The 14,426-nt window shown below is 42.9% G+C and overlaps 1 protein-coding gene across 3 annotated transcripts in view; it reads right to left on the bottom strand.

The window, feature by feature from the left end:
- UBE2N (ubiquitin conjugating enzyme E2 N) overlaps positions 1 to 10,971 on the bottom strand; it is a 33,331-nt gene extending 22,360 nt beyond the window's left edge. For 2 of the 3 annotated variants that reach the window (XM_025401794.1, XM_025401796.1), the window contains exon 1: positions 10,575 to 10,971. In XM_025401794.1, coding sequence (XP_025257579.1) covers positions 10,575 to 10,604 — 30 coding nt within the window. In that variant the 5' untranslated portion in view covers positions 10,605 to 10,971. The remainder of the gene's footprint in view (positions 1 to 10,574) is intronic. The other variant, XM_025401795.1, reaches the window with a different exon arrangement.
- Positions 10,972 to 14,426: the final 3,455 nt, after the last annotated feature.

A 14,426-nucleotide genomic window follows, 5' to 3' on the forward strand; every position in this document is an offset into this window, starting at 1 on the left:
TTTAATACAAAAGAATCAAAAGTTTAAAAATATAAGTTTATAAAATAAAAAAGTTACAGTAAGCCAAAGCTTATGATTGAAGAAACATTTAAAAAAATAATTTTTTGGTATAGCCTAAGTGTACAATGCTTATAAAGTCTATCGCAGTGTACAGTAATGTCCCAGCCCTTCAAATCCACTACCACTCACTCACACAGGGCAACCTCCAGTACTGCAAGCTTCCTTCATGGTAAGTGCCCTATACAGGTATGCCATTTTTTATCTTTCATACTAGATTTTTACTATACCTTTCCTATTTTGATACACACATACTTCCCACTGCATTACAACTGCCTACAATATTCAGTAGAGTAACATGCTATACAGGTTGGTAGCCTAGGATCAACAGACTATACCATATAGCCTAGGTGGGTAGCAGGCTACACTATCTGGGTTTGTATAAATACACTCTATGATGTTTACACAATGATGACATTGCCTATGGTGCATTTCTCAGAAAGTATCTCCATTGTTAAGTGATTCAAGACTGTATATTTTGCTGGTAAGAAAGAGTAGCAAAGAGTCTCTTTTCACCAGAACCACAAACTTCCTCAAATTCAGGACTGGCTGGGTGGGGAGCGGGAGGAAAAGAATATGCTATCCAGACCAGAGGCATCCCATCTTAAGGTGAACTATGTTATGAACTATGTTACTAAACAGGGTCTACATGTTTGTAGGAAAGTCTTTAATTAAATTACAATAAAGAGACTTCTGATAAAAAAAAAAGAAAAGAAAAAAAAACAAAGCGGCAGGTTCAGTGGCTCATGCCTGTAATCCCAACACTGTGGAAGGCTGAGACAGGATGATCACTTGAGCCCAGGAGTTCAAAACCAGCCTGGGCAACATAGGGAGACCTTGTCTCTACGTAATATATATTATATATATATATATATAAATATTTTTTAAATTAGTTGGGGATGGTAGTGCATGCCTGTGATCCCAGCTACTCGGGAGGCTGAGGCTGCAGTGAGCCATGATCATGCCTGGACAACACAGTGAGACCCTATCTTAAAAGAAAAAAACAAAAAACATGGCTGGGCGCAGTGGCTCATGCCTGTAATCCCAGCACTTTGGGAGGCCAAGGCGGGCGAATCATGAGGTCAGGAGTTCAAGACCAGCCTGGCCAACATGGTGAAACCCCATCTCTACTAAAAATACAAAAATTAGCCGAGCATGGTGGTGGCCACCTGTAATCCCAGCTACTCGGGAGGCTGAGGCAGGAGAATCGCTTGAACCTGGGAGGTGGAGATTGTAGTGAGCCAAGATCATGCTATTGCACTCCAGCCTGGGCAACAAGAGCAAAACCCCATCTCAAAAAAACCCAACCAACCAACCAAACAAAAAACACAACCCCAAAACAAGTAAGCTAAGCACTTAGATCCTGTTCTTAAACATGTTTCCACTTCATGTGTCCAAATGGTACAGTATAAAAACACATACACTGCCAGTTATTATCTAGGAATAGATATGTTCTGGTGTATTCTATCTTCGGTACCCACAGTCTACAGAATCAGACTACCTGGGTTCAAATCACAGCTCTACAAATTAGTAAATCCCTCTGTGCAGGTTCCCATAGCTATAAAATTGGAATAATACTAATATCCATACATCATAAAACTGCAATTAGAACTAAGTAAATTAATGCATGAAATATGCTGAGAACAGTGCCTGGTACACAATGCCAATGAAAGGTATCTATTTTTACATAATAAAAACTGTATGACCAACCTCACTTAAGGAACAGTTGCCACACTGCACACGGATGAATAGTTCACAGACTAAATATGAATTTCACAATTAGAAACACTTTGTTTGCCTAACAATTCTTGATGCCAACTCTTTGAACACAGTTATTTAAACAGTAATAACTACTTTTGATGAGACCCTGATTCTATTATCCATCACATACTATATTTCTAGATAGATGCCATGCCTTCTGTCTCTCCTTCTAGCTTTCGTATCTGCTGCCCCATGTGCCCAAAACTCCCTCCTTCTCTTGGCCTGGCCAACTCTACTCTTCAAGTTTAAAAACACTTCCTCGGCTGGGCGCAGTGGCTCATGCCTGTAATCCCAGCGCTTTGGGAGGCCGAGGCAGGCAGATCACGAGGTCAGGAGTTCGAGACCAGCCTGACCAACATGGTGAAACTCTGTCTCTACTAAAAATACCAAAATTAGCAGGGTGTGGTGGCGTGCACCTGTAATCCCAGCTACTCAGGAGGTTGAGGCAGAAGAATTGCTTGACTGGGAGGCGGAGGTTACAGTGAGCCAAGATGATCGCGCCACTGCATTCCAGCCTGGGCCACAGAGAGAGACTCCGTCTCAAAACCAAATAAACAAAACAAAACAAAAAACACTTTCTCACTTCCTCAACAGATACCTTTCCTTCATCCTTAGACTATGGTAAATCCTGTGTATTTCCTCTTTTATAACACACCTTACTGTAATTTCTTGTTTCATAACTGTGTTTTCCATCACACAGGGATGCCTTTCTTGTTCACCTGGCTTACTGGTAAATACATATTATGCATTCAATGAATGCCCAATTAATTGAACTGAAACACATCTTATGAATGGATAATAAAGAGACAGACAAATTACAATGTTACAGAAAACTGGTATTTGGCCTTGGGATCGCCCTATATTACTAAAACCACTTTGTCCCTACCTCATACTAAGATGGTAATCTAGTTGTCTTTAAGAGTCACACACGCGTGCGCGCGCACACACACACACACACACACAAACCAGCTACTTACTAACATTTTCCTCAGTATAAGCTATAAAGGAATCTTAAGAAAGTTATAGAGCAATAAAAAAATCACCAAGATCATGCCACTGCACTCCAGCCTGGCGACAGAGCGGGACTCCGTCTCAAAAAAAACCTCTGGTTTTAAGAGTGGTCATTAACACGTGTGGAAAAAATTCTAAACTTCAGCAAAGCAAATGCGTAACATTTCTAGTCACAGTCATTTAGCACAGTGAATACTAAAGTGCTTGATAATTTGACAAAACTTAATTTCAATTGTGCAGGGGCTGATCAATCTGGACTAAAGGAACTGCTTGACACAGAGGAGCTTAAAAAAGAATACTGAACTGACTGCTATTTTTAACTTACTTTCAGTTATGCTCACATTTCATAATCAAAACATTAGATAGTATATTAAAACAGTATCTTTAGAGCCTGAAAGTTTAATCACTACCAAAAGCAGTCCAGGGATTCTTAACATGGAGCACATGGAGACCTAGGGAATCCACAAATAAACTTGGCAAGAATCTGAATCCCCAGAAGTCATACATTAAAAAAGTAGCTTTTTTTCCTAGGAAGAGGTCAGAAAAATTCTTAAATGAGACAACTGAGAGAACTAAAGAACCACTGTTCCTGGTCAAATTTTTACTATACAAGCTTTTTTTAAATTCCAATGGTGATTTTAATTACAATTTATATCAAATCCATCTTCATCATGTTTTTTTTTAATTTTTTTTTTTTTTTTTTTTTTTTTAGAGACAGGATCTTGCCTCTATTACCCAGGCTGGGTTGCGGTGGTGCCACTAATAGCTCACTGCAGCCTCGGCCTCCTGGATTCAAGGGATCCTCCTGCCTCGGTCTCCTGTTAGGATTACTGCATTAACCACCATACCTGGCTAAGTGCCCCTGTCCCCACCCGGAGGTAGATATATTTCTGAAACATCATGGTAACTTTTCCAGTCCTTTTTTTTAGCTGGAAAAAGACATTATCAGACAAGTATTTTCAGAGCTTAAAACAATAGGTAGGCTGGGCATGGTGGCTCACACCTGTAGTCCCAGCACTTTGGGAGGTCGAGGTAGCGGATCACTAGAGGTCAGGAATTCGAGCCAACCTGACCAACATGGTGAAACCCCCCCCTCTACTAAAAATATAAAAATTAGCTGGGTGTGGTGGCACACACCTGTAATACCAGCTACTAGGGAGGCTGAGGCAGGAGAATCACTTGAACCCAGGGGGCGGAGGTTGCACTGAGCTGAGATCACGCCATGGCACTCCAGCCTGAGCAACGAGAGCAAAACTTCATTTCAAAAAAAAAAAAAAAAAAAAAGCCCAAGACAGAGCGGTGGGGCAGTGAGGAAAGCTACTCTGGAGGCTGAGGCAGGAGAACTGCTTGAACCTGGGAGGCAGAGGTTGCAGTAAGCTGAGATCATGCCATTGTACTCCAGACTGGGCAATAGGCAAGACTTCCATCTCAAAAAAAATAAATAAAATAAATAGATAAATAAATTTTTTAAAAGGTGAGTTTTCTAAATCACTTTTCTAACAACAACAAAAAAAATACCTTATGCACTAGAATACCTATCAGATGAGTGGCTTTTAAACAGTAAGAGGAAAAAATAATGCGTGTACTTAAAAAAAAATCCTAATTATTAAAAAAGTAAACTCAAGTCTCAATGTAAAATCAGACTGTATCTGATTTTTAAGAATTTGAGGCTAAATCACACTAAATAGAAAAGTAAATTTTTCCACTGCACTTCAGCCTGGGTGACAGAGTGAGAAAAATTAATTAAATGTATTTTTTTTTAAGTAAAATTTTTCAGCACCATAGAAAAGGGACCGGTGGGGAAGGGAGACATAAAATAAATTTTGGGAAAGACTGGTAAAATTCTAATTCCAGCAGGCTGACTCACTAGGTTTTAATCAAATAAGTCAACCCCTAGGGTAAGTTAACTACTTTTTCCCAAGACTGTATTTTATCATTTTCAATATTATTATTATTACTATTTTGAGACAGGGTTTAACTCTGTCACCCAGGCTGGAGTGCAGTGGCGTGATCTAGGCTCACTGCAGCCTCAACTTCCTAGGCCAAACCAATCCTCCCACCTCAGTCTCCTGAGTAACTGGGACTACAGATGTGTGCCATAACACCTAGCTAATTTTCACTTTACTTTTTGTAGAGACAAGGTCTCACTATATTGCACAGGCCAGTCTTGAAACCTTGGAATCAAGGGATCCTCTCGCCTCAGCCTCCCAAAGTACTGAGATTACAGGAATGAGTCACAGTGCCCAGCCCTCACGATTCATTTTGAAAAGATGATTAAAGGAATGTCAGTCACTATATCAATTTAACATGTAAAGCTGAAACAGATTTGGTTTTGACCAAGGCCATAACTATAGATCTCATTTATCGGTTCCCGAAAGTGATCCTTCTTTATGACAGGATTATGGAGAACCTCTCATTTGAGAGTTTTTTTTTTTAGGTACCTCTTAACCTTTATGACTTTAAGCTTTTAACTGTTCATTTTTTTTTTTTTTTTTTTTGGTGGAGATGGAGATCTCACTATGTTCCTCAGGCCGGTCTCAACTCCTGGCTTCAAGCAATCCTTGGGCCTCAGTCTCCCAAAGAGTTGTTATTACAGGTGTGAGCCACCGTGTCCAGCTTCAGTCACTTTTATTGACTAAAAGAGCTTGGTCCAGGAGATAAGGCAGAAAGACGAAACTAAAAATTCTAGCTTAAAACAGAACTACCAAGACTCAGTATCATTCACACTTGTGCAAAATGCCATACATACAAAACTTCATTACAGCATTGTTTATATAGCACAATTTAGGAAACAATCTGAAAGTTACGAATAAGCAATTAGTTACAATAAAGTCTAGGCCAGGCACGGCAGTTCATGCCTGTAACCCTAGCACTTTGGGAGGCCAAGGTGGAAGAATCACTTAAGCCTAGGAGCTCGGGAACAGCTTAGGCAACATGAAAAGACCCCATCTCTATTGAAAAAATATTAAATTTCCAAAATTAAAAAAAAAAAATTAAAAAAAAAAAAAGTCCACCCGCAAGGTTCCATTAAACAGTCCTTTGAAAAAAAAAATAAAAATGAGCCAAAGCGGGACACTATGGTGCATGCCTGTAATCCCAGATACTGGAGGCTGAAGATAGAGGATCACCTGATATCAGGAGTTTGAGGCTGTATGTATACAGTTTATAACACCTGTGAAAAGCCACTGCACTCCAGCCTGGGCAACCAAGTGACAATCTGTCTCTTAAAAAGAAAAGAAAAAAAAAAAAAAAGAGTCAACTTGAAGATACACAGGTGGTTAGAGGGGAAGAGAAGGGAATCAAGGTATTTGCATGAGAAGCAGCAGCCTAACTTACAGCAGAAAGTTGCTCTGGTCTTTTTGTAAGGATACACAATAAAAATAGTGGTTGAGGTCAGGTGCAGTGGCTCGCACCTGTAATCCCAGCACTTTGGGAGGCTGAGGCAGGTGGATCACTTGAGGAGAAGAGTTTGAGACCAGCATGGGCAACATGGTGAAACCCCATCTCTACTAAAAATTAGCCAGGCGTGGTGGCACGTGCCTGTAGTCCCAGCTACTTAGGAGACTGAGGCAGGTGAATCACTTGAACCTGGAAGGTGGAGTTTGCAGTGAGCCAAGATTGTACCACTGCACTCCAGCCTGGGCAACACGGGGAGACTCCATCTCAAAAAACAAACAAACAAAAACAGTGGTTGTCTAAGCAGGAGAACTGGAATGCTGAAGGCCAGATGAGGGATTCTCTATGTATCCTTCAGAACCTTTCAAATATGCTCTACGTGCGTTTCCTAGTTAATAACAAAAAATACATAAGCAGAGTAGGCTCACAAAAAAGAAATAATGTAAAAGACTCATGTCTTGCTTTTAAATGAGCTTATGGCTGGAAAATGAGACTAGCTTTAATTTTTAGCTCAGACATTGGTTCAGATAGAATATACTAAGCAGTAACAATGTCAAATTATTGCTCATTGAGATTAAGGCTCATCTATTCAGTTAGTCTATCAATATTTCAGTATCTACTATGCGCCAAGGATTGGTCTAGGCATGAATGAGCAATATGTGGGACATCCAAGAGTCCTTAACTTCATGAAGGTTTAATGGGGAATAGAGAGAAATAAACAGTAAATAACGTAACTTTGAACAGTAATAAGCACTTATACAGAAGAAAAGGAGATAGGAGGATAAAATTGCGGGGGAACGAAAGGAAAACTGGTTTATATGGGACAGGTTAGGTAGAGGGTATGACATATGAGCTAAGAACGGAACAAGTGGACAAAGCAAGCAATGCAACAAACAGGAGGAAAGTCCTGTGACTGGAATAAGCTCAACCATTTATTGTTCAGGGTACACCAAAGCAACAGTGTGACTACAGTGGAGTGACCCAAGGAGAGAAGCGCAGATGCACTCAGAAGTAGGCAGATCCCAGATGAATGTATGGCCTTACAGCTAATGGCGGGAAAAGGCAAGATTCTACTGTAAGTGTGATGGAGAACCTCTACAGAGTTTTTAGCAGGGGAGTAACATGGTCTATATTTTAAGAAGATAACACTGTTGCTCCAAATTAGGCTAATACAGCAGGCCAGGCAGTAAGTGATGGAAGTGAACAGAGGTTTGAAAGAGACGGAGGGAAAAGTGTCTGATTTAGTATATATATTGAAAGCAGAACCTACAGAATTTGCTACTGGATTAGATACAGGAATCTAAATGAGATAGTAACTCGGTGAATAGTAGTCCAGAAAATCATCTTGTATTTGTAGAGTTAGTCATTTTACAGTAACAAGAGACAGGGGAATGTGACACTAATCAAGATCCAAATTCTGCCTCTTACCAGCTTTACCTTAGGAAAGTCATTTAAGTCAGTTTCTAGACTGCAAAATATATTCACAAAAATGTCTGTAAGAATCAAATGGTTAAGAAATCTACAAATGTAAATAATGATCATTATAAGTTAGAAAGCATCATATTAACAGTCATGCAAATCAAACCATCTTATTTTAATATTTTCATTAGATGAGAATGGTAATACTGATGTTATAATCAACATCAAATTTCATCCTTTTTGAAAGTCAAAGGTCAGGCAGGGCAAAGTGGCTCACGCCTGTGATCCCAGCACGTTGGGAGGCTGAGGTGGGTGGATTGTTCGAGGTCGAGAGTTTGAGATCAGCCTGGGCAACATGGCGAAACCTTGTCTCTACGAAAATTAGCTGGGTGTGGTGGCATGCATCTTGCAGTCCCAGCTATTCAAGAAGCTTAACTGGGAGGATCATCTAAGACCAAGAGATCAAGGCTGTGGTGAGCCAAGATCCTGCCACTGCACTGCAGCCTGGGAGCGGAGTGAGATGAGTCTCAAAAAAAGAGAAGAGAAGAGAAAAGACAAGAGAAAAGAAAAGAGAAAAGAGAAAAGAAAAGAAAGTCAAAGATCACCCAGAAATAAAACAAATTAACAGTTCAATCAAGAAAGTCATGTCCCTATTGCCTCAGGACAATACTGCTACCCCCATCCACCACATAGAACTTTGTATAGTGATTGACAGAAAACAGGCAACTTTAAAAAATAAATTCTGATTTTTTTAAAAGCATTGTCACTGATTATGGAACAACCTACGTAACACAAGCATGGACACTTTTGAAAATCTAGTATTTTAGTCTTCCGTAAGGATTGGAGAAAACCATCCTGTTAAGCTATAAATGACATTAAACTAATAAGATAAAACCCAAATCAAGGTACCATTCATTAGATAGATGTTCTCAACAAGATACCGTAAAATTAAGATTATATATCACAGTATGAGTTACTACTGTCTTATTTTGAACAGCAAAATGTAAATGCCCAGTACAAATTAAATTACTGTGTGCCAAATGAATTGAATCATGAGGACTTCATCTTATTGCCTTAAACCATTTCTGTAAATTTATAAACAAGGTTCCACAGAATTTATTTTTTCATCCAAGGCTTTCATATTACCGGGCATATCTTCATAATCAAAAATAGAAAAATGCATGTTAAATGTTTAGTTCACTATGTATTTAGAGAATTATCATGAATGTCAACTTCCATTATGTACTTAGTCAATCAGCTAAGTAACAACAAAAACAAGGATATTTGGTAAATGGCTCTATCACTCCCTATTCATTTTTCAACTGGGGCCTCAATAAACATGATCTTTGGGGACCATGTGACTGCATTATAACTAAAACCACTTTGTAAGGACCTGCCAATACATATGACAATTAAAACTCCTTGGACAGAATCCTAGATAAATCCACACACAACAAATTTCGGACTATGAAGGTTCACATTATTAGACTCCAAGGCTCCCTGACAATCTGTTATACTTCTCTCATTTCTAGTAATTTCTACCATACGAAAATATCTTATTTCTCTGCTTCAAGCACCCTTAGGTCAGTGACATCACCCTCATCTCAGATATATTTAAATGCAATTGGATGAAGCAGTATACAGTACATCATCCAATTGAAAGTCTTCCACTTAGTATGCACCTCCTCATAGATTTTACAAGAATGAACAAGACTAACATACACGTTCACCAGGTTATATCAACCAAAATGATGCTGCAATTGAGTCACTTTAACTGGCGCATTTAGCCACATAAATGTTCAACTAATTTCCTTCATAAAAACTGACACAAAAATTTAAGGTGTAGTTGTTGTGGATGACAAGGAATATCTCACATCGGAAGACTTGTCGGTATTTGGTGAAGACTTTACAAAATCAAAGAATCGAAAATGTCATGGTTCCGTATATACTTGTCAAAGCACAGTATTCATAAATAGCCAACTAATAATTAAAGCACACAAAATTGAGAGGCAAAAGATTTCACGAGATCCCCCATAGAGGCCAAGGTAGGAAGATCTCTGAAGCCAGGAGTTTTGAGATCCGCCTGGGTACTATAGCGAGGCCTCATGTATACGAAAAAGAGAGGAGAGGAGAGAAGAGAGGAGAGAGAATCCCCCATAACTGCGGCCCTCCCCGACCCTTGTGTTAAAACTATTTCCTCGGAACAGCTCTGAAAGAGTTTGCCAACCAGAGTAAAATCACTTCGCAGAGATAAACGAGCGGAAACGTATTTAGAAGAGAGAGACCGCGGAAGCAAGGGCAGCGGGGCGCGGACCCGTCCCCGGACTCAGACAGCCGCGGCAACCAGGGGCGAGCATGTGCTGACCGCGGCAAGACGCGCGGGCCTCCCAGAGCCACTTCCCGGGGCGCACGGCCCCGCCCGGCCTGACCCTCCGGGTTCATTCATTCTGTACCCGCGGCTGCCGCACCTCCGCGCCCCGGTCGGGGCCGAGAAGAGGGGCTCGGCTGCCGAGAGACCTTGTCAGGCCACAACCCCCGCCAGGAGTCCGAGCCCCGCCGCGATTCCCGCGCGCCCGCGGCCTCCGGCGGGGGGTGGTCTCAGAAGCTACGGAGGCCAGCGCCCAAGCCCAGAGACCCGCAACCTTGCCGCCCCACCCTCCGCCGGGGCGCCGGCCAGGACTCCCTAGCCCGACGGGCGCGCCTGGAAGCCCCGGGTCCCCGCTGTCCCGCTGCCCCGCCGCGGCCGGAAGTCTCCCCGGCGCCCCCTCCCCAGCACCCGACTTCCCTCGCCGCCGCGGCCAAGCCCTCTCCGAGCCGCCTCGGGCCTCCCAGCGCGGGCCGCGGGCCGAAGGCAGCGAGAGGCCGCGCTGCCTGCCCAGCTGAGCCGAAGAGAGTCCAGCGAAGAGCTGGAGGCTGGCCTGGGCGGTTACCTTGATGATCCTGCGGGGCAGCCCGGCCATCTTGTCAGAACCCGAGTTCGGCCTCTGGTCTAGTCTCCGGCTCCGCTCGCCTCACGCACGAGTGGAAGTCCCAGGCTCCACTTCCGGGGGACGTTGCCGCGCCCGTCGCCGCAGCCGCCGCCTAGGCCCCTCGGGAAATGTAGTCCCTGCTCAGGCGCGGGCTCGGGCACGGGCGGGCTTCCCTCCGACCTGGCCCCCTCCCCCGCGCGCCCCGCCCCAAACCCGGCCGGGGATGGCGGAAGTGACGCTCCGCGGCGGGGCAGGGACTTTGGAGACGCCTCGCGGGGAGGCGCGGGGCTCCGGCGCTCGTGGCCGAGCCTGCCCGCGACGGTGGTACCGCGCGATTCGCGCGCGCGCTCTCTTAACCGTGGCCACGCCCGCGCCGGTGGACGACGTAACAGAGGCCTGGCCTACGACGTAGCCCATTCATTCATTCACGCGTTCGTTCATTCATTTCAGCCTGCATTGCGCGCGTTCCCTGCTGGCTCTGCAGTGAACGACTGCGGTGGGGCTGATCGTCTTGCTCCTTCCTCAAAGGGAGGGCAAGACCGAAACTCAGTGGCAAAGCTCTGACTGGGGGTCTCTCCAGTTACTCCCACCCTGTTGGGGAGTTTTGATGTTTAAATTGTATAAATCGGGCCTCTGACACGCCCCGTAGGCCCAGGGTGGACTGAAGGAAAAGGGTTTGGAGCCAGCTGGAGGCGGTAAGACCTAGACCTAACGGTTGAGACTCAGAATTGTTAACAGAAAGAATGACCAAGGAGAGGTTTAAAGAACCCAGAGTAATCCGTAAACCAGAGATTACCCAGAGTGCGAGGTCCTATGAGAGAATTAGAATGGGGGTGCCCGAAAATTGAATTGTTGGGGAAGCATTTTATCCTGATGACGGATGGCTTGCTGTGTGATGGACTGTTTGCAAGCATTTTACTTCACCTTCACAGCAATAGTATAGAGGAGGTGTTGTTTCCATTTTACAAATGAGGCTTAGAGAGTTAACTTTTTCCAAGGAGCTGTTTTGTCCCCAGGCAGATCTGCCAAGACCTGGCCCTTAACTACTTAACCACAGTGTTTCCTAGCACACTGACAGTAGATGGTGAATAAATGAAGACGGGACTGACCATGCCTTCCAGGAACTTAGATTCCAATGGAGAAGAGAGACCAGTAAACAATTAGTTACAATCCAATGTGTTAAGGGCTGTAGTAGAGGTTCCTCCCAGGTGCTGTTTTAGCAGAGGCATTAACTGCTTGAGAACTCAGGGAAGCCTTAAAGAAGTGGAGTCCTAAATGATGAGTAAGAACCTATCTGACCTTGTAGGGAAGAGTATGCCAAGCATAGGAAATGGCCTGTGAAATGGCATTGAGCTATGAGAAAGAAAAAATAGTGCACTAAAGAAACTGGAACTCTGAATACAAGAAACCGACTAAGAACAATAAGAAATATTTTGTGCTGGCGCTATGCTAAATGATTACATAAATTTAATACATCATTTAATTATAAAACAGATGAGGTAGGCTCTATTATTAACAGAACGTTTTAGATGAGAAGCCAAGGTTCAGAGGTAATAATGAGAATTTCAAATAACCCGAAGTCTGCAACAGGTGGTTCTGTGACTAGAAGAATCTGCAAAAGTAAATGAAACTGGACAAAGACACTTTTCAGAATATTTTATAGAGGACCCATGATAATTCATGCTGGTAGGCAGAAAGGCAGAGTGCTATTGTGTTGGGAGTGTGTAGGTCTGCAGTCTGGGCAGGGCTTGGCAGGAAGGGGCACTCTGCTTGTGCTGCATCATTCTGTGCAACCAGAAGATTGGCTTCCATGATGGTTCACAAGGCCGGCAAGTTGGTGCTGGTGAGTTAGTTTCATTCCAAGTGGGCTTCTCCCCGGGGCATCTTGGGCTTCCCCATTGCATGGTGGCTGGGCTCCAAGAGTAAGTGTTTTAGCAAGCTAAAATGGGCACTAAATCTCGTTTTTTGACCCAGCCATGGAAATCACATGGCCTCGTGGAAGTCACATGGCATCACCATAACCATAATCCATCAGTCAGCCAGCCACAAAACCCCCCCTGTCTCAAGGGCAGGGGACGTGGACACCACCTCTTGAAAGGGGAGCTGCAAGAGTCTAGAAACTAGCAGCATATATGTGATGGAAAGTATGGTTGTGGCCAACTTTGGAAAGAAACTGCCACTCATAGCCGCCTTGGAATCACCTAGGTCACTGTTTTTTGTTTTTGTTTTTGTTTTTTTTAAAAAAAGCATTCCTGCAGCTGGAGCCCTTCTCCCAGGGATTCTAATTCTCTAGGTCAGTGCTGAGACCTGGGAATCTGCATTTAAACATCAGGGGTAATTCTGATAGATACTAACACTTAACGGCAAAAAATTCTGAACAAACGAGAACAAGAAACGATAAGCAAAGCAAAAAAAATTTTTTGAGACAGAGTCTCTCACTCTGTCAACCAGGCTGGAGTGCAGTGACATGATCTTGGCTCACTGCAACCTCTCCCTCCAAGGTTCAAGCAGTTCTTCTGCCTCAGCCTCCAGAGTAGCTGAGATTACAGGTGTGTGCCATCGCCCCCCGCTAATTTTTGTATTTTTAGTAGAGATGGAGTTTCACCATATTGGCTAAGCTGGTCTCGAATTCCTGGCCTCAAGTGATCCGCCTGCCTCCGCCTCCCAAAATTCTAGGATTACAGGTGTGAGCCACTCCAACCGGCCTCCTTTTGTCTATTTTCTATCAGAACAGACAATAAATATCATTCAGGTTAAGAGTGAGAGCTCTGGAGCCCCTAGTCCGGGTTTGAAAACACACTTTGCTTAATTTCTCTGTCCTTCGTTTTCTTCACCTATTAAATATACTTACCTTCATGTGGTTGTTGTGAAGTTTAAATTACGTAATTTGTATACGGTACTTAGAACAGTACACAGCACTTAGCAATCACTCATTTTTTTGTAATTTGATAGAACCATGTACATTTTTCTTTAGGAAACCATATTTTTAAAACTTGATAGTATAACCTTGTTTGGTAGAGATTGGATTGTTGGCATAAATCCATCTGAGAGTATTAACACTTTAACATACACATTTTTCCTGTCTCTCTGAATTGTTTTTTCTGTTGTTTTCCCTCTTAAGAACAGCTCACACTATACTCATCTGGAAACGAAAATCTGAACTTCTGATTCATATAAAGCCTGTGGAACAGGATACATTCTAGAAGAGCAGGTTGTCACACGGCTGAGATATGGTTCTCAAATTAGAAGGCTAGTTAAGAATCCTACTTCTATATCTAATACAGAGATAGATAACAAAACAGTGGTTACCCAGAGCAGGTTGTGGGGTAGAGTGATGGAGAATCAGATATGTAGATCAAAGGATACAAAGTAGCAGATATTTAGGACAAGTCTAGAGAGCTAATGTACATGAGAGCTATAGGTAATAAGTTTACACTATGTACGAGATTCATGCTAAATAAGTAGATTTTAGCTACTGTTGTCACAAAAACAAAATCATAGGTAACTATGTGAGATGATGGGTATGTTAATTTGCTTCACAATAGTAACCTGTTTACTATTGATACATGACGTATTCCATAACATCATATACCTTCAATATACACAATAAAATAATTTTGTTTGGCCAGGCGCAGTAGCTCACTCCTATATAATTCCAGCACTTTGGGAGGCTGAGGCAGGTGGATCACTCGAGGTCAGGAGTTCAAGACCAGCCTGACCAACATGGTGAAACCCTGTTTCTACTAAAAATACAAAATTAGCTGGGTGTGGTGGAGCATGCCTGTAATCTCAGCTACTTGGGAGACTGAGACA

Source organism: Theropithecus gelada, chromosome 11 (genome assembly GCF_003255815.1).
Source record: "Theropithecus gelada isolate Dixy chromosome 11, Tgel_1.0, whole genome shotgun sequence".
Taxonomy (NCBI): domain Eukaryota; kingdom Metazoa; phylum Chordata; class Mammalia; order Primates; family Cercopithecidae; genus Theropithecus; species Theropithecus gelada.